Source organism: Euprymna scolopes, chromosome 45 (assembly GCF_053919585.1).
Source record: "Euprymna scolopes isolate OS-2025 chromosome 45, ASM5391958v1, whole genome shotgun sequence".
NCBI lineage: Eukaryota > Metazoa > Mollusca > Cephalopoda > Sepiida > Sepiolidae > Euprymna > Euprymna scolopes.
This window is the reverse complement of record NC_136526.1, coordinates 54,627,609-54,649,060: the sequence shown is the minus strand read 5'-3', so window position 1 is coordinate 54,649,060 and position 21,452 is coordinate 54,627,609. Positions and strand designations below refer to the sequence as shown.

Below are 21,452 nucleotides of genomic sequence, written 5' to 3'. Positions count from 1 at the left end.
TCAAAAATTTTGTACTGTTTGCTTTTATTTCAAATTGATGATTATTATTGCCACCTGAAATTTTCTTCACAGACACACACATATAAATCCAGGCTTGAGATATTCAAAACTAGGAACTAATGAACTCAACGAACCATTCAAAGCTATAGAAAAAAAAGCTTTTTTTCTATAGTGTTGAATGGTTTAGGGTCGCCTGATGAAATCTCATTAACTGAAACAGATTGCTGTTTGTAGCGACCAAATGTAACTGTTTACCTTTGAATAAATAATTAATATATATTTGTTTACTGTTAATAGGAAAGAATTCCAATAAAGTGCTCGATTACAAAGAAAAAAAAAACTATACAGAAGGTCAGAAAAACATTGGTACCGTTGGTTTCAAGCCTAACATAAGGGTAATGTTAGGCTCTCGTCAGCCATATTGTTTTGGGAAAATAATATGGCTGACGAGAGCCTAACATTATTTACCATTAACTGGTCCTCCTTATGTTAGGCTTGAAACCGACAGTACCAAAGTGTTTCTGACCTTCTGTAGTTTTAAATAAAAATATAATATTCATAAGTATTTTCTAGCAGATAAAGTCCTAGTTAAGCTTTCAAAACTTTGTTAAATATGTGCTCTAAACTAGGAATTTTATTTAGTTGTTATTTTACTATACTTGCGTGGCTTTTATAATATAATAAGTGACGATATTGAATTATCTTAACCAATAATGATTTACGAGGAAATTTTATACCGTAGGTAATTTACGTTTTGCATTTATTTCCGATGGTTATTATTATTTATTTCTGATGTTTATTATTTCATTTCAAAGGGTTATTATCATTTATTTCTGATTGTTATTATTATTTATTTCTGATTGTTATTATTATTATTATTTATTTCTGATGTTTATTATTTATTTCAAAGAGTTATTATTATTTATTTCAAAGAGTTATTATTATTTATTTCCGATGGTTATTATTATTTATTGATGATTGTTATCATTATTTCATTTCAAAGGGTTATTATCATTTATTTCTGATTGTTATTATTATTTATTTCTGATTGTTATTATTATTATTATTTATTTCTGATGTTTATTATTTATTTCAAAGAGTTATTATTATTTATTTCAAAGGGTTATTATTATTTATTTCAAAGGGTTATTATTATTTATTTCAAAGGGTTATTATTATTTATGATTGTTATTATTATTTCATTTCAAAGGGTTATTATTTCTACTTGAAATTTTCTTATTTATAATATTATTTATATATATTTCTATCAGATAAGGGAGTTAAGATTTTCAAAACCTGTTAAATATTTGCTCTAAACTAGAAACTTTATTTATTAGTTATTTTTTTATCAAGTGGCTTCTCGCTTTAATAAACGTCAATATTGAATTATTGATGATTTACGAGGAAATTTTATCATCTGTATGTGTCTGCATGTGTCTGTTCAGATCGGACTTTTGTCCGAAAGACGAACTGCACAGAACGCACGGGTATGCCTTCATTCCGGTATGTTTCTGGATGTGCAGATTTAACTGCGATTTCTGAGCGAAGGATGCTGCGCAGACATTGCAGAAATATGGCTTCTCCCCAGTGTGCCGTCGCATGTGAATCTTGAGATGTGACGATCGTGAACATGAAAACCCACAAACGTCACACGTGTGCGATTTTTCTCCGATGTGCTTCGTCCGCACATGCACGACAAGGTTCGACTTCTGTGCAAATGACAGCCCGCACGCTTCACAAGAAAACGGTCGCTCGCCGCTGTGGGTTTGCATGTGACGTGCCACCTGCGATTTGAAATCGAACGTAGCACTGCACTCTTCACACGTGTATGGCCGACCCCCGTTGTGTTTCCGCAGGTGCACGACCAAATTGGAATTCTTGGAAAAAGTCGACCCACACACTTCGCAAGTAAACGGCCGCTCTGCTTCGGTGTGCGTGCGAATATGTGCCACCAAACTTGATTTCTGAGTGAAATTTGAGTCGCACAATTGACAGGTGAACGGTTTGTGTTTTTTTGTGTGCATCTTTAAGTCAGACTTTTCCGAAAAGGCAGCATCACAGAATTTACAGGAAAAAAGTTTCTGTCCAGCGTGGGTTTTTTTTGTGTGCGCTATTAATTTGGACTTTTGTGGGAACGACAAGTCGCACATGCCACAAGAATATAGTGTCTCTTCCTCCTCGGTATGTGTCGCCATATGTGTGACAAAATCTGACTTCTGTAGGAATGACGTATCACAAATGCCGCACGAAAATGGTCGCTGGCCAGTATGTGTCCTCTGCATATGCTTCACGACGTCGGATTTATGATCGAACGAAAGATTACAAACGTCACAAGAATATGGCTTCTCTCCAATATGCACACGCATGTGTTCGGCTAAGCTTGATTTCTGAGTGAAAGATAAGCAACAGATTTCGCAAGAATAGGACTTGTCGTTTGTGAGTTTCCACATTTTTTTTTTGGTTTCAGGTTGATGTTATCTGTAAATAGTAGGCGGTATTTGTTGAAGTCTGCATTGAAATCGACATGTGTTTAAAGCGAGACCATTGCACACAACATTTAAAAAGATAAATAGATGGAAAGAAAGAGAGAAGTCTTCCCAGGAAAGAGAAAAAAAAAAATCTCTGTTAGAAAGTTTTTGTTGACTTCTGCTCAGGGGGTCACCTCTGACCCTTAGATGTCACTCAAACTTTTCAAATTCAAACAATGACAAATATTTAATGGCACGGCTTTTAATAAAGGGGAGTTAGAAAAAAAAAGACTTTCTTCTGCCAGTCAGTTTACAATAAAACGAACTGTGAACTCCCTCCATAGAATTCATATTCAACCATTTTATTATATTCAACCATTTTGTTTCCGTGAGCAATTCATATTTTAGGTTTAGGAGATCAAAATAAAACAATAATCCATGTCGATGATTCCAAACAAGGCAACCTGTAAAAGAAAAAAGAAATGAAATTAATAAAGCTGATTTTATACATTTCTGAATTTTTTAGATGAGGATTGATAATTTGGATTATTTGGATTACAGTTTTCATCCTTGCATTTTGCATGGAATTTTGAATAGAAGCTTTTATTTAATCCACAGGGGTAGCATGTTCTTGTTTTGTCAGCCATAACCAGGTACACGTCTTAAGTAATTTGCAATTTTATTCCGAATATCACCTGCACTGAGTATTGAACCTTCAACCTCAAAAAGAGTGTCTCTTACAAATGAATTTCACAAAATAGACCCGAAGAAAGTTGGACGTTACACCTGCTGAAACATTGCAAAAATAACAAAGATGAGAATAATAATCTGAAGACTTCAAACAATACAAACTGACGTAATACTTCATATTCTCTTGGTGAGTCCCGAACACACAATGAAAGTATTATTAATACCTTTTTTATTTTGAACAAATATATATATATATATATACGTGCATTTCTTATTTATTTATTTTTCCTGGTAATTTGATTTCTGGGTTTAGTCAGGATGAGATTTCTGAATATTCATTTTCTGTCCGATAACTTATACTTTATATATTATCCCTTAATTGGAATTCATTTTTGAGATGAGCATTATATATATTAATTTATTTTTTATTTCGGACTATTATTCTCATCTTTATTAGTTGTTGTTTTCATCTTTTATTGGTTGTTGTTTTTCACAACGTTTCGGCCAACTATTCCTCTGCCCTTTGTCAGGTGGTAAACACGACGGATAGGAACTTTGAATCTCCTAACTGCATTCTCAGCAATCACTGCCATCCGTAGTTGTTGTCGTCTCACCACATTTTGGCCAAGTAAACCTCTGGCACGCTTTGGGTAGGATTGAAACTGCTATCTTCAGACAATATCCATCTGGAACCATAGAGATTCAACATCTCTATCAACTGCACCACGGGCCCCGAAGGGCGATCAAGGTTGGATTCTTTGATCTTATAAATCCACATTTATTTTTGTTATCATAGTCGGGTCCAGATGAAAACAACAACTAATAAAGATGAGAATAATAGTCCGAAATAAAAAATAAATTAATATATATAATGCTCATCTCAAAAATGAATTCCAATTAAGGGATAATATATAAAGTATAAGTTATCGGACAGCAAATAAATATTCAGAAATCTCATCCTGACTAAACCCAGAGATCAAATTACCAGGAAAAATAAATAAGAAATGAGCGTATATATATATATATATATATATATATATATATATATATATATATATATATATAGCAAAAATAGTAATTAGTAAAAACCTGAAGAAAGTGTTCATTACTATTGCAGAGCAAATATGTGTTTTATTTTTTTTATTATCGTTTTATGTTTAGTTACACATGTTTCGATTACCAAGTCATATTTACGATCCAGTAACTTCGTCATACTTTACAGAAATGTTTATTATGATTTGGAAAAATGATATTAGAAGAAGCGAAAAAAAAAAGAAGGCGGGGCGGAAATCGACAATAGTTAAGTTTTGAGGTTTAAAGAACGTTAGACGGTTGTGGGGGGGGGAGTTTAGGAAGTTCAGCTAGGCGCAGATAGAGATATAGGGATATAGGGAGGGGGAGAGGAGAGAAAGGGAGATAGAGAGGAGTAAGGAAAGGAGGGGGAAGAATTTAAATTTTTAGATTTAATAAACAATAGATGTGGTGGGGGGTTAGGAGGGTTTAAGCTGTTCAATATATATATATATATATATATATATATATTAATTAGACAACCCGTGACCCGTTGGGTCACTCAGTGTTGAGAAATTATAGCTACATTTAATAAATCCAATAAACATGATTGATACGACTGCTGGTTGTTGGCCCATTATATATATATATATATTAAAAATTAAAATTAATTATTTCATGGATTTTTGCCTTTGGACCATCTTCTTCCAATTACGGGATTTCCTTGGATTTTACTTGTGCAAATGGAAATTCAATTAACTTTCTTGAAGTTACATATTTGGATTTTACCGTCACTGGATTATTTATCTTCCACCAGACTATCCATTCATGTGTAATCACCTTTTTCTTCACTATATTCCCTCTGCTTCACTTTTTTGTTATCAAGTAAGATCTTTGACTTACTTGTTGTTTCATCAAATACTTTTGCATGCAAAATGCGATCCGGCATTTTGCTAATTCCTACCCTCTGATGAGAAGGAAAGTATTTCTTCGAAACTCCGCGGATTAAGGACTATCCACTTATCTAGGGTTTCCTTTTCAGATTACATATGTTTTTAACTCATTTCAAAGTGTTTTTTTAACATGTTTTATTAACTGTTTGCTTATATATATATGTATATATATATATATATATATATATATATATATATATATATATATATATATATAATGTTTTTGTTTAACAAAGTTATAAAAACAAATATTTCTTATATGGCTAAAGCTACCGATATATTATTTTTAACATGATTCCAGGCATATACTCAAAAAGCATATTTAAAAAAAAAAAATCTTGAGTGAAAAATGCCATTCATGGATTGTTGGGGTCGTTGAAAACGTACACAGTAGAACAATACATTGTAAAATAGTAGATTTATTTATAAGAAAATTGCGTTAAAATAACTTAAACGTAATACGGAAATGAACGATGTAAAAAAAAAATGCAGAAAGTATTAACAATTGTTTATTTTGATAATTTAAAACGCAAAAAAAAAAAAAAAATAGGCTGCTGAAAAAGTACACAGTAAAAAAAAAATACGTTGTCAACAGGTCGAAGTTGATTTATTTGTGAGAAAATTGCGACAGTATAGTTGTAATACAGAATAGTTGCAAAACATCCCCTAAGGGGTCAGTATGTTATATTAGCTATGGAATAATGTATGAGCATGACACTTGTGACGTAAAGAAAATAGTTTTTTGTTTTGACATAACAGAAACATTTCTATGAAAGTATATTAAAATGAAAAAAAGAATATAGATAGATTTCTATGAGTTTATAACTGTTTATTTTTGAAAAAAAAAAAAAATTACAGCCATTGAATTATAAGTGGTCCTGCATCACAGCTTGGATTTTTATCAACCACTTATGGTCTTGTAACTTTGTGTTTAGGCATGATATGAGGGGAAATACATTATTTCAATTTTCTTCTTCATTAGTAGTAGTAGTATTAGTTGTAGAAGAAGTAGTAGAGTAGTAGTAGGGAAAATACATGTCAACCAGTAGTAGTAATAGGAGACATAGTAGTAGTAGGAGGAGGATAGTGCGCAAGCAAACAAGTAAGAACGACAGAGTCTTAGTATTATATAATAGATAGATGGGCAATACCCGTACAGGTTCGAATCCTGTGCATAGCGGATCATTTTTTATACACTGTGTAGAAGATAATAAAACGATCATGTAATATTTCCTGTGATTCGGAGGAGAAGCTGCGATGGCCGAGTGGTTAAAGTGTTGAACTTGAAATCCAATGAGCAATGCCCGCACCGGTTCGAATCCTGTTCGTAGCGGATAGTGTTTAAACACTTTGTAGAAGATAATAAAGCAATCATGTAATATTTTCTGTGGTTTGCAGGAGAAACTGCGATGGCCGAATGGTTAAGGCGTTGGACTTGATATCCAATGGGCAATGCCCGCACAGGTTCGAATCCTGTTCGTAGCGGATCATTTTTTATACACTGTGTAGAAAATAATAAAACAATCATGTAATATTTCCTGTGATTCGGAGGAGAAGCTGCGATGGCCGAGTGGTTAACGCGTTGGACTTGAAATCCAATGTGCGCACAGGTTAGAACCTTTTCGTAGCGGATCGGTTTCTATACACTTTGTAGAAGATAATAAAAAAAAAAATCTAATACTTTCTGTGATTTGAAAAAGTTGCGATGGCCGAGTGGTTAAGGCGTTGGACTTGAAATTCAATGGGAAATGTCCGCCTAGGTTCGAATCCTGTTCTTAGCGGATCATTTTTTATACACTGTGTAGGAGATAATAAAGCAATCATGGTAGTAAGAGGAGGAAGAGGAGGCGTAGTAGTAGTTGTAAAGAGAAGTAATAGTAGTAGCAAGAAGAAGAGGCATAGTAGGAGGAGAAGGAGGAGGATAGTGCGCAAGCAAACAACCAAGAACGACAGCGTTTTAGTATTATATAGATAATGTTTTTATTTGTTTTTGTTAGCAATACTTTTTGAATGAATTCAATTATTTATACAAAAGTGCATTTTTACCTAAATGCGAGTTGGGAATAATTTTCCCTTTGACCAATTTGGTATCCTCTAAATGGAGAGCAGCATATATTTTATTTTTATAATATATCATTCAAACACAGTGGTGTTTGACTATATGGTTAATTGGCAGTTTCAGTCATTTAGAACTGCTTTAAAGCTTCACCATGCTCACTCATTTTTCGACCAAATTTCAAACAATTATTACAGTTTATAGATTACCTTCTCAGTTATATTGTGAAAATAAAAATTCAATTTTTGTTCAGTAAAACAAAAGTAACGATGAATTTACTGGTGTCCAATATTGTAAAAGTTCGTAAAGAGGTAAGTGACGTTTTTTATGACGAGTTTCCATAGCAATCATGTCACTTCAGCGACTAGTGTTGCTACTTATTCACTGCTGTTATGAAAATAGAAGTTACAACTGAAACAGAGAATGAAAGCATACGAGTGCCATACATTGTATGTTATGTTTATAGGGGCAAAACATAAGACTAAAATTAAACAAAGAACAAGTGAATTTACGGGAAGCCTGGAAAAATCATGGATTACAAAAGAAAAATGCGAGCATGAAAAGTAATATGGTTAAGCCTAAACATGGAAAAGTAAAGGACTAGTTGTTAAAACTGCAAAAGAAAAGGACAAGATATTCTAGTAAAAAATAGAAATTTATAACTTAAAATATTGCAGCATTAAGAATTGATTATTGTTAATTGAATTTTAAAAAATTCTTAACACTGCAATATTCTAAGTTATAAATTTATTATATTTTTTACTAGAATATGTTGTTTTTTCTTTTCCAGTTTTAACAACTAGTCCTTTACTTTTCCATGTTTAAGCTTAACCATATTACTTTTCATGCTCACATTTTTCTATTGTAATATATATATATATATATATATATATATATATATATATATTAGCAAAAGTACCCGTCGTTGACTGGGTTCAAAAACAGTCTACAGAAAATGGACTCTGATTTATGAAAGTATGATAGGTTATGAAAAGGAAGGGTTGTAAAGAGATAGCTTCGAATTTGGAGATATTAAAACCAAAGCAAAATATGATGAAAGTAAAAATAAAATAGATAAACCCCATAATTTATTATACCATACCTGTTCACACTGAAACACTTATCACAATATTCTGTGGATCTATATTAAAAAACCTTGTTAAACTTTGTGACAAATTTCCATTCTATGGCGGTCAGGCGCGAACGAACACCCCATAATTTTATTATACCATATTTCTTCAAACTGAAACATAATTATCAAAGTATACTTACGCAGATAGATATGAAAAGTCTTTATTAAAGTTTGTGCCTATTTCCATTCTATAGAGGCCAGGCGCGAATGCAGACCCCACAACTTTATTATACCATCCCTATTTAAGTTAAAACATACTTATCAAAGTATTCTTATGTACATCTATATCAAAAACACTTGTAAACGTTTTTTTTTAACTTTAAAATTTATTTATTTCCATACTTTGTGGACCAGGCATGAACGCAGACCCCACAATTTTTATGAATCATCATTATGCAGATCAAGCATACCCATTCCTGTGTCTCGATACATCTTCTATTATTATATGTGATCAGTTTTCTATAATAGTCAACCATATAGGAGCCTATTCATGACCAGACACACACACAGACGTTCAGCTTTATATTATAGAAGATATATATATATATATATATATATATATATATATATATATATATATACTAGCATTTCATTCCAGCGTTGCCCCGGTGTTTGGAGGTGTGTGTTGAGCAAAAAGAAAAAAGAAAAAAAAAAGTAGTAGTAGGAAGGCAGGCTCGAACCCGTACCACAAAGGAGGAAAAGAAAAAAACCTGACGTCTTTGCTGTTACGACCATCACCAAACAGTAAGTGACGTAGGTTTAAATTAAGGCTAGACAATCGAAAGGAGAGGATGACTTTCAAAATTATCGGCGAAAAAAGCCCCCCCCCCCCCCGGTAGAAAAGTTGAAGGTGAAGAAATTAATGTTTTTAGCCAATTTTTCGATATTTGTCGTCTGAAAGGTCGAACTTCAAAACGATACTGATCTTGTAAAAATCCGTTGCCTCTGTCAAAGTTTTAGGCAGACATGCAAACATACATAAATTTATATATTGGTAACTCAAATTTCGACCCAAACCGATTAAAAAGCTTGCCCTTTCTCTGAATACCCTTTATGTAAAATTTCAGATGTTTAGACCAGAAAGTGTCTGAGTAATTTGGTGGAGACCAAAGCGGTCAAATTTTATTAAACTTTGACCTCTATTATGACCCCTTAACATTTATTGTTTTGGGTTCAAATCAAGTTATTAAGTTAGATCCATATCCAAGGAACCTATATCTTAAATTTCAAGTGTGTAGACCCAAAATTGTCGGAGGAGTTTGGTAGAGTTCTCAAAGGTCAAATCGTTGAACTTTGACCCCTTAACAGCCAAATTTCTGGCTGAAAACCGATCACATCGATTTTCCCAAATCTCAGTACCCTGTATATCAAATTTCGAGTCTGTAGACTAAAAATTGACAGAGTTATTGTGTAGGGAAATCTACACAGACACACACACACACTTTCACATATATAGATATATTAGCAATACATATGGATGATAAAACGCTTTGTATAATCACAGATTTCAAAGGGCTTCTACGTCATATTTTAAAAACCAAAGCACTTCAAGTCCTCAAAATACTACCATTTTATTCGGAAATTAATATACTTTCAAATGAATTACTAAATAATTATGTACATTAGATATATATTTTTTAGAGTTTTAAGCAAATAAAATGATAAAAACCTGAATATCATAAAACAGCGTTTTCAGTAAAGTTTTGTAAATGCTCATACTGCGTTTGTATTAAGAATTTTGTCTTGAAATTTGGGAACTAACCAGAAGAGATGTCAATTTTAATAGTTTGGGGTGTCAGAAATACTTTTGACCACTCGTTTTTTTGTTGTTAATAAAAAAAATCTTCAACATGACGACTATTGAAACTTTTGAAAAATAATTTTCTTCAGCCACCCATGTTAAAGAAAACAATCTTTTTACTGTTTTTATCCATTAAAAGTATACTTGTATGTTGTTTTCTCTTTTAGTTTTTATCCATTAAAAGTGTAATTGTATGTTGTTTTCTCTTGCTACTAAGCTAGCAATTTAAAATCATGATATCCAGAAAAAAAGATCATTTTGAGTTTCAGTGTCTTGTAATATTAGTAATAGCAGTAGCAACGAGTGCATGGCTGTAAATAAATGTTCTTTTGTTGTTTTTTATTCCATTTTGAAAATTTGATTATAAAAATATTTCTTACATGTTTAATTAGAACTATTTTATCAACAATATAAATATTTTTTAAATTTGACCCGCAGTCAAATTTAAAAAAATATTGTGTTTTGCTTTGAACAACTGAAAATCTGAAATATGATTTTTGTAGGAATTTTTGACACCCCTTACACGAAACTGCGAATAAAATATAAAAAAAACTCGTAATTTCTCTTTTAAAGTGGGTTGTTTATTTTCTTTATGGATTATACTTCCAAAATAAACTATTAAAGTTGTATAAAAAGTAATAGAAATGTTATTTTTTATTTTTTAAAAAACAGTAATGAAATTGATTGAATTTTATGAGTTCAGTATTTTTCAATTTTTAAACTTTAAAAATTTATCAAAATTTTTCTATTGATTCTATTTTTACGATATTTTCAGGAACAATGTAAAATTTTATGCTCTTTCCAATAAACCGAATATAATATTTTAGACAAACGTTTTTTTTTAATTCACGCCCTACCCCCATTTTGAAATATCTATTAAAAAGTAAATAATTAATTTACTCACCAAAGTTTTATATATCACAAATTGAAGATAAAAGATCAATAAATAATATATTCAAATTTAAAACAAAAAAGTAGTGTTTTTTTTAGAAATTTACCTGTAAAGTCCGAAGTTTAAAACCTTTTTTTTTTTTAAACCACATTGTTTTTTTTTTAAATGAAACCTTGGTCCTTGCTCCTTTAATTGAAAAAAAAAATAGGATTTGAATTACATTTTTCGAGTAGTTATAAGCTTGAAAAGACACGGGGTGGAATTATTCAATATTTTTCACAAAGTTTCTGACAAACCTATTGGTACACCTGTACAAGCAGTACACCCTCTCTATATTTTTTCATTTTCATCTTTTTTACAACGTTTTCAGTAGATTATTATCGAATGGAAACTAATCTACCTGATCATAAAAAAATTTGCAAAATCGATATTTAAATATTTGTAAGAAGGATCTGTGAAGATAATAAAGAATGGTAGAAAAAGACATGAAATATAAAAAATATAAAAATCAAAACCATTCAAAATTTGTAAATAATTTGTCAACTTTAACAAAAAGTTTTTTATATTTAAATAGGTGAGCAAAAAATACTTGATATTTTTCCAAATGTCACATTTTCTGTTAGAGTGACGTCACTTGTCTCTAGATAAATAAAATGAACTCATTTTTTCCCGTCTGATTTTGACATTAATAGGATTAAAAATCAAGATATTTCATGCAAATATAATATGCACAAACGGCAGAACAATATCTGAGGTGTGTTATAGGCTTATTATTTCTCAAATTCCTTGATAATCTTAGATTTCTATACTTTTTCTGCTGAGAAGTCACGGCCAAAATCGGTTAAGATCAATGGAAGTGGTAAAATATTTTCTCTCTAATAAATTCCTCCTCCCCCTGCCACCACTTAACACCGTTTGGGGATCGTTCACAAGGAACAGTTAAGAAGAGAACACCGGTTTGACTTCGTAGTTCTTTCATGTGAAGTTATTTAAAATCACTAAACTAAGCTGCAGTGCTCTGTGGCGTAGTGGTTAGCGTGCTGGACAATTCACATTATATTTTCACGTTCGCGCCGACCTACCGTAGTCGTTTTTTTTTTGTTTTTTTTCCTAAACAACTGGAATGGACTTTTCTTGGTGGCCGAACTGTTAACGTTGCAGATGTTTTTTTTGTTTTTTTTTTCACACTTTATTTTCCTACTTTTACTCATGACTCCGGGTTTGATCCTTCCTACTTACCTACCATAACATTTTTTAAAACTCCCCCCCCCCCCGTCCCGGAAACAAACACTCGGGCAACGCCGGGTACCCCCGCTAGTTTTAAATAAAATTTATTTTTGCGTTTATCGTAATTCTTGTAAAGTTTCACAATGGGTGTCAAACACCCTCTTAGCAAACAAAGGTTTGTGTATGTGTTTGTCTGCGTGTACAACTACCAATGATCAAAGAAATACAAAGGCCACCTCTCCTGGTCAAGAAATATAACGCCCATGATAGGTTACTTCTGTCAAAGGAGACATATTTTATACATAATTTCTATATATAGCATTCTTCAAACCACATCTACATTGATTGAGTTACGGCCATTAGCATATCACATTAAATTAAATCTATTTAAATAATTAGCTCGATGATATTATTTATTTGACATAATAGCTTCATTTCAACTGTACTAATTAAAAAAAATTTGATTATTTAGTTTATTTTCATTTCAATTTATATTTGATTTAACTTATTTTATCTAAAATCTAAAACCGTTTAATTTTCAAACCAGAAAACCAAAGAGGAAATAACTGTGATAGTTTAATTAAAAAATTGTTTTAAATGGAGCACGTTATTAAATATTTTCTGTAATAGATTTGTTTTCATTTCAAAATATTCTTCTAAGCTGAATTATTATTTTTATTTTTAATTTGGAGGAAATTTTATTTCGCTTATTCTTAATTTTGTAGTAATCTTTTTTTATTTGTCAGAGAAAAATAATTAAAACTAATGTCCTCATTACAAAAAAAGAAACATATTTGTTTCTTTTTCTCTCTTATTTTCCCTCTCTGCCCTGCTCTAAGCAAGTCTGTCAACCTACTCCACAAAACCCAAAAACCACCATGAAAAGTTTCCAGAAAAAACACACGATTAAACCCAGATCTTCAACTTCCAATGTAGACCCCTACTACCATGTCTTCTCCAACATCAGGAGTCTATGTTCCAACCTTCCAGAGGTTGAAACCCAATTAGAGGAGACTAAACCAGACCTATTATTCCTAAGTGAAACTGGCACTGGACCGACTATTTTCCTAGAAGAGTTTGGAATTAAAGAATATTCTAATTTAACATCCAGATCTGACCCTCCAAGATCAACATAGGTATGGAATATAAGCCAACATTAAAGATGGCTTTCCATGTGGTAGTAACATCTCCAGAGAAATCCTGAATTTCCCTATATGTGTTTCCAGATAGCACTTGCTCACACGACTGTATTTATATTTGCCCTCTATGACTCCAACAACAGCAACGTTGCTATCTTTAAGAGCATATCTGAGAAAATTGACCACATCCTATCTGTTCATCCTTCAGTTAACATTCACATCTGTGGAGAGAGTTGCCAACCTGATAGGTCCTAAACTGTCATCTAAGCTTCAGCCTCTGTCTCATTGACGAAATGTTGCATCCCTCTGCCTGTTCTACAAGTATTTTAATAGTGAATGCTCTGACGAACTACAAGCATTTGTGCCCTCTCGACGTAAATATCCCCGACAAACCCAACAAGCTGCTAAATCCTACCCCTTCACAGTAGAGATCCCTAGATGTAAGGAAGCCTTTTACTCCAATAGTTTCCTCCCCAGACCTGCTAGACTTTGGAACTCCCTTCTGTGATTCTGCTTTCCCAAATGTACTGACATGCAGAAGTTTAAGTTTAATGTGAACAGACATCTTGCTGCTCATCTCCTTTCATAATATCCCTGTAACTTATGTCCTCGATAGTATCCCCCTACTTCAAAGTAGCACTGTGCCTTGTTAGGGGTGAAAATTAAAATTAAAAAAAGTACACACATGAAACTCTAATCCCCTTCATGGTAATTTCCTCCAGCTGTAATGCACTTTACCATTCCAACAACTTCCGAAAGGTCCCATGACAGTACTCTTGTGTGAGCATGTCAATGACCCTTATCACAGCTTCTTTCATCTTCTTAATTGTCACATAACGACAGTGTCTAAGTGTAGTATTGGGAATCCCAGCTTAAATGCTATTTAGCTAGTTTGTAGAAATAGTAAGTTATGTAAGTATATTTTCGATTCCCATCAGCGAGTTTAGTAGGGTCACAAACGGTTGGGTTTGACATCCGTCAAACTAAAGTCACCTTTTGTCAACCTGGGTGACATGCACTGGAAATTAGGGGTGATACTGAATTGTGGGTAGTCTTCCGGTCGACGACCACATGGGCTGAGAGTTGGTTTTGGACTGCAGATGATGCAAACGGGAAATCTTGGATCCCCGACAACCATGGGTTCCAGATATAGGCTTGCCTTTAATAAAAGAATTGAAGCTTCAAATCCATCTTGTGTTATCAATGCGTCTGTCTGCAGCAGTGACCACTCCACACGAGATGGCAGACCAGCATCCAAGAAGATATCCGCTGGACAAGGCAAGCAGGTATGTACGATTATTTATTTGCACGTACACGTTGAGACCTTTCAAGGCAAGAAATAAGAGCACACACACACATCCACATAAGTAAGAATTTTGGTAAGAACCCAGACACTTAAAAGAAACAAGTAAAAGAGAATAGCAACAGGAACGTTTAATAAGTAAACGAATAAATAAATAATAAACAGGATGGAATCGATTACGGTAACATAAGGTTTTCCTTAAGCTTAGGGAATAACAAAAAGTTACACGGAGTTAATTAAATTATTTTTTATTTATTTATTAATTAAATTCTTATTTTTTTATTCATTTATTATTTTTTATTTATTAATTAAATTATTTTTCATTTATTTATTTATTAAATTATTTTTTATTTATTTATTAATTGAATTGTTATTTTTTATTCATTTATTTATTAAATTATTATTTTTTATTTATTTATTAATTGAATTGTTATTTTTTATTTATTTATTTATTAAATTGTTATTTTTTATTTATTTATTTATTAAATTGTTATTTTTTATTTATTTATTAATTGAATTGTTATTTTTTATTTATTTATTAATTGAATTATTTTTATTCATTATTATTTTTCTTATTTATTTCTTTATTTAAATGTTATATTTTATTCGTTTATTAATTAAATTATTTTTTATTCATTTATTTTTTAATTCATAAATAAAACTATTTTTTATTTTTTAATTAAATCATTTTTTATTAATTTATTAATAAAATTGTTATTTTTTATTTATTCATAAATCAAGATGTTATTATTTATTAATTTATTAAAATATTTTTATTAATTGAATTGTTATTATTTATAATAAACCTATTATTTATTTTTTGATTTAATTATTTTTCTTCATCAATTTATTAATGAAATATTTATTTATTTATTAAATCGTTATTTATTTATTTATTCAATTATATTTTTCTTTATTAATTGAATTGTTATTTTTATTAATTTATAAATAAAACTAGTATTTATATATTTTTATTACATCACTTATCTATTCATTTAATGATATATTTTTTATTTATTAATTAATTTTTATTAATTTAATTTTAAATTATTTTTATTTATTTATTAATTAAATTGTTATTTTATATTTGCTTATCAAATGTTTTTTTAATAAATGAATTGTTAATTTTTATTTATTTATTGAAATTTTATTTTTGTCAATTATTAAAATTATTATTTTTATTTAATTAATTAAATTTTTATTTTTTATATATATTAATTAAATTGCTATTTTATATTTATTAATTTAATTTTTTATATTAAATTATTTTTTATTTATTTACTAATATAATTTATTTTTTTTGATTATTAAATTGTTACTTTTTTATTTATTAATTAAATTGCTAGTTTTTTTTTTTTATTTATTTTGCTAGTAGTTAATAAAGCCCCTTCCATGTTAAGAATGGCGTTCTTAAGCAGCTTTGTAATTATCATTTTCTTGATTTTGTTCTTTAGTTCTTGTGTTCTATGAGCGATGTTTCAGACAAAAGGGAATTAGCTGCTGTTTTCTGGGTTGAAATCTATGCATATAACGTTTGATATTTGTTTACTATAAATTATTTATTTTAGCTCCTTACATCCAGTGGTTTCATAACTTGTCTGGAGCAATCTTCATAAAAGAATTAAAATAATAATGATACTCTCTGACAATTTACGGATCATGCTGAAATAATAAGGTTACTATTTAGAAACCCATTCTTAACACGGGGATGGGCTTTGTTAAATATTCTGTTCTTTCACCTAACAATTTAATAAAATAAATTAATAAATTTAGGAAACTGAAATTCTTCCCGGAAATAATATTACAGACGAAGTTGGATATCAGGAACTGAATCTAACCGAACACCATTTGCTGCAAACTCAGAATCAGGAACTTTTTTTTATTTGCTGGGTTTTTCTAGAAAGTACATGACATACATATTGAATTAATATTTTAGATTCGTGTGCAAAACTGAAAACAAATGAACATAAATAGCAGAAGCACTCGAGGAAGACCTCCAATTTGTAGTAGAATGGAGACAAAAATGGATGGTCACATTCAATGCCGCCAAGATTAAGCTTGTTTTGTTCAATAACTACAAGAAACCTTCACTACCACCAATAACAATGGCCAAAAACACATTACCTGAAAGTACTTCTTTTAAACTCCTCGGTCTAACATTCACAGGGAACACGAGTTGGAGCAGATATATTGAGAGCATTGTCAAGGCTGCTGTGAAGAAGGTGGGCTCTCTTTACTGTGCTAGAAAACAAGGAGTACCATGTTGAGGTTTTACGGGAGTTTAGGAAAAGATTCCATTGGAAGAAGCCAACACTTTAAATCGGATCAGTGGCGTTTCCACCAGGACAATTCACCCATCCATGACTCCATCCTTGTCACAGACTATTTAACCAAGATAGCCATCAAGACCCTCAGCCTCCCTATAGTCCAAACCTTGCTCCCTGTGACTTTTGGTTATTCCCTAAATTCAAGGGAAACCTTGGATGCTGTCGTTATGAGACAATTGAGGAGATGAAAGAGGTCATAGGGCTTTCCAGAAGTTGTTGGAACAATATAACTGCATTGCAGCCGGAGGAGATTACTTCAAAGGGGACTAGAGTTTCATGTGTCTACTATCAATAGAAGTGCCCATACGAAAAAAAAAAAGTCTGGAAACTTATTGAAGGCACCGTGTATTCACTACTAAAATTTATAGAAATAAATGTACACTCAACCTAGTTTGCTCCCTAAAAAAAAATTCAAAGCCTACTTTTTTTTTTTTTTTTTAGGTCTATTATGTTTTAAAATCCTTTAAAAAGTATGCAAAGAAGGATTTAAATCAATAAATGTTTAAAATGTTTAGACTATCTTAACAAGCACCAAAGAATGCAAAAGCAAGAAGTATTAAAACGAAATTTATAAAATTATATCTAAAAAAAAATTGACCAGAATGCATCACCATTGAAATTTGAAAAAAAAAAAAAAAAATTGACCAGAATGCATCACCATTGAAATTTGAAAAAAAAAAAAAAAAAAAAATTGACCAGAATGCATCACCATTGAAATTTGAAAAAAAAAAAAAAAAAAAAATTGACCAGAATGCATCACCATTGAAATTTGAAAAAAAAAAAAAAAAGAAATTGACCAGAATGCATCACCATTGAAATTTGAAAAAAAAAAAAAAAAAAAATTGACCAGAATGCATCACCATTGAAATTTGAAAAAAAAAAAAAAAAATTGACCAGAATGCATCACCATTGAAATTTGAAAAAAAAAAAAAAAAAATTGACCAGAATGCATCACCATTGAAATTTGAAAAAAAAAAAAAAAAAAAATTGACCAGAATGCATCACCATTGAAATTTGAAAAAAAAAAAAAAAAAAAAAAAATCACTTGGTGGCGCTTCAAATTTGAAAGGAACTTGGAAGCATTTAAACTGTCGAATAGAAAGTCATATATATATATATATATATATATATATATATATATATATATATATATATATATATATATAAGTAGGTTGTAGTTTGCTTGAAGCATTGTTGAAGAAAATTATAAGATAAAATTAAAAGCCAAGAACAATGCGAGATTTTTTTTTTATATAGAGTAAAATTAAATGCAAACAAAAGAAATAAATTTCTTTTTTTTTTTTGTTGTTGTTAGTTTTTTCTTTTGACACAAATTTTAACTCTAAACAACAGTAATTTTTTTTTCTCTTTCTCTGTTGTATTCAATGGTGAAAAGAAAAAACTAACAACAACAAAAAAAAAGAAATTTATTTCTTTTGTTTGCATTTAATTTTACTCTATATAAAAAAAAAATCTCGCATTGTTCTTGGCTTTTAATTTTATCTTATAATATATATATATATATTTGCTGTAAATATGTATTAAAAGTTTGAAAATACTGGAATATAGTTCTTTCTCACTTGGAGCAGGGGGGGGAGAAGGGGGGGGTCACCGCTTATCAATGCCCAGAGGTCAAGATTGTAAGGTAGACGGTGAGAGAACAGTCTGAGCTCCAATCTATGGCTCCCTTCCTCGCCAAACTTTCACGAGAAACACTCGTCTAGCTGAAACCACTATCAATAATTCCCCCCCCCACTCTTTATCTGTGCCTAAAGCTCAACATAGATTCCATGAACAAAGTTTCTTAGAACTGCACGCCATGAAAATAATGATAAAGCAGAGATAGACTCACAACGTTTCTTCTGTGAGAAAGTGGAAGTAGGGAGGTGAAAAGGATGTTGCCCACTAGATTGTGAAGACGGTTTTGTATTGTGTTGAGTACGGAAAGGATACATGCCTCCCCAGGAGGGAAGAGTTAGACACATGATTGATTTTAAATGTGGAGAAAATCTTCCACAAAAGGGGATTGGAACTAGCATTGTAACGACAATAAAAACTTCCTCAGTTCGAAAGGATTTCTCCCTCACTGACAGAGGTAGTTTCTTCCCCAGAACCGCTAGACTTTGGAATTCCATTCCAGGTCACTGCTTCCCCAACTGTACTGACATGCAGAAGTTAAAGTGCAACGTGAACCAACATCTTGCTGCCCAAATCCCTACATAGTACCCCAGTAGTTGTTTCCCCTGATAGTAGCCCCCTACACCAAAGTGGCAATGTGCCTTGTTTGGGATGAAAATGTAATTTAAAAAAAAAAAAAAGAAAAAAAAAAAAGGAGGACAGAAAAGATGAAGTGCAGTATTAGAACAGATACTTCACCTTGCTCCAAGACAAAAGGCCAAAAAGTTTATAAACAGGGATTAAATTTAAGGCACTAGTGCAGTTTAACACTCAACCATATTTATTGCTTTCATTTCAGGAGAGTTTCGTCTGGACAACATAAGAGTTACAAAGCCTCCCCTCCCCATGTTAAGAATGGCTTCTTACATTTGCTTGGGATGTTAAATGTTAATATAAATTATCAACATTACCTTAAGAAAAAAAATGTTCATGACTTTATAAGAATTTAGCTATAGCGATAGACTTTATTTTACTGAAAACACAATAGCAGTTGTTCTACTCGAATGAATTTTCGTAATTTTTGGATATATTACTATTTTCGACATGACAATTAAGTATGTAATATTGTTTTTGCTTATAACAGCATGTTAAAAAAAAATCGATCTGTCGGCTACCTCAACAAAGACCAAAAAATGCAAAAATATAAAATCATATCTAAAAGAAAAAAAAAAAAAAAAAAAAAAAAAAAGAAAGAAAAAGAAAGAAAAAAGAAAAGAAAAAAGAAAGAAAGAAAAAAAAGAAAAAAAGAAAACAAAAGAAAGAAAAAAAGAAAAAAAAAGAAAGGAGGGCAGAGTTAGAGACATGGTTGGTTTTAAATGTGGGGAAAATCTAGCTTCCACAAAAGAGGATTGGAACTAGCATTTTAACGACAATAAAAACTTCCTCAATTCGGAAGGATTTTTCCATCACTGACAAAGGACAGAAAAGATGAAGTGCAGTATTAGAACAGATACTTCACCTTGCTCCTAGGCAAAAAGGCCAAAAAGTTTATAAACAGGGATTAAATTTAAGTCTGTACAACAAAACGTCTTGAAACTTATTTAAAGCACCTCATAACTTTAAAATAGATAGGATTTTAAAGTTACAATAAGTTGCCAGACGTTTGGTTGTACAGACATTTAAAATTGTCAAAGACTCTTGAAAATTCAGTATGAGATTACTGACCAATTTTTATGATTTCAGGTTCAAATGAACAGCTACAGCAGGAATTGGAATACACCCTGCTAAAGCCTGTATGTCATAGCTGGTGAATTTAAAAACTGCAACCTGGACGTGAAGACACTTTAGAAGCATCATATGCAAAAAATTCTGTTTTAAACTTGGAAAAAATGCCACAGAAACGTATGGAATGCTTCAGACTGCTTTTGGACCATCTTACATGGATCAAGAATCAGTTTTTAAGCGGCATAAGAGATTCAAGGAAGACAATAAGTCTGTGAAGGATGATAAGAGGTGTAGGAGAAGTAAGGGAGTCAGAACACCAGAGTTGATTGGCCAAATAAAGAATTTCATGGATAAAGACCGTTGTGTGTCTATAAAGACAATAAATGTACAGTTTGATGTCAGTGTGGGAACTGTACACACAATTATTCACGAGGAACTGAAGATGCGGAAAATTTGTGCGAATGCACCAGTTCACAACTCCATTCTTGTCACAAACTATTTGACTAAGATGGGCATCAAGACAGTTCCTCATCCTCCGTACAGTCCAAACCTTGCTCCCTGTGACTTTTGGTTATTCCCTAAGCTCAAGGAAAACCTTAGAGGCTGTCATTATGAAACAATTGAGGAGATGAAAGAGGCTGTGATGAGGGTCATTGACACGCTCACGCAAGAGAACTTCCATGGGGCCTTCCAGAAGTTGTTGGAACTGTATGACAAGTGCATTGCAGCCAGAGGAGATTACTTCGAAGGGGACTAGAATTTTATGTGTGTAAAAATATGCATACACAAAAAGTCTGGAAACTTATTTAATGCAAATTTTACAGCATTTTTTATTTATTAAATTGTTAGGTGAAAGTACAGAATAGTTAACAGTTATGTTAATAACGTTATTATCTCAGCACAGTTTGTGTTCTGAATAAGTACCCTCTATTTTTTGGAGAGGGGGTCCTCAGCTATAAATTTTGCCAACGTTTTTGTATGTGTAAAATTAAATAAAAACAGTTTGAGATACTTCTGCAGTTTATGGACTGTGCTACTTCTTATGGCAACCTTTCCTTACATAAATGAAAGTACAGAATAGTTAACGTTTTCCCTCCCTATATGCACATGC

General features: G+C 31.4%; 1 protein-coding gene and 3 non-coding genes across 4 annotated transcripts in view; 3 read left to right on the top strand and 1 right to left on the bottom strand.

Moving 5' to 3' along the window:
- LOC145269680 (uncharacterized) overlaps positions 1–21,452 on the bottom strand; it is a 34,885-nt gene that overhangs the window by 1,595 nt on the left and 11,838 nt on the right. The window contains exon 2 of the mRNA XM_080125390.1: positions 1–2,932. This exon is cut by the window's left edge and continues 1,595 nt beyond it. Coding sequence (XP_079981516.1) covers positions 1,398–2,450 — 1,053 coding nt within the window. The 5' untranslated portion in view covers positions 2,451–2,932 and the 3' untranslated portion in view covers positions 1–1,397. The remainder of the gene's footprint in view (positions 2,933–21,452) is intronic.
- On the top strand, positions 6,374–6,455 carry Trnas-uga (transfer RNA serine (anticodon UGA)). The gene has a single exon. It is a non-coding gene; the product is annotated as a tRNA-Ser (tRNA).
- On the top strand, positions 6,526–6,607 carry Trnas-uga (transfer RNA serine (anticodon UGA)). The gene has a single exon. It is a non-coding gene; the product is annotated as a tRNA-Ser (tRNA).
- On the top strand, positions 6,822–6,903 carry Trnas-uga (transfer RNA serine (anticodon UGA)). Its single transcript has one exon. It is a non-coding gene; the product is annotated as a tRNA-Ser (tRNA).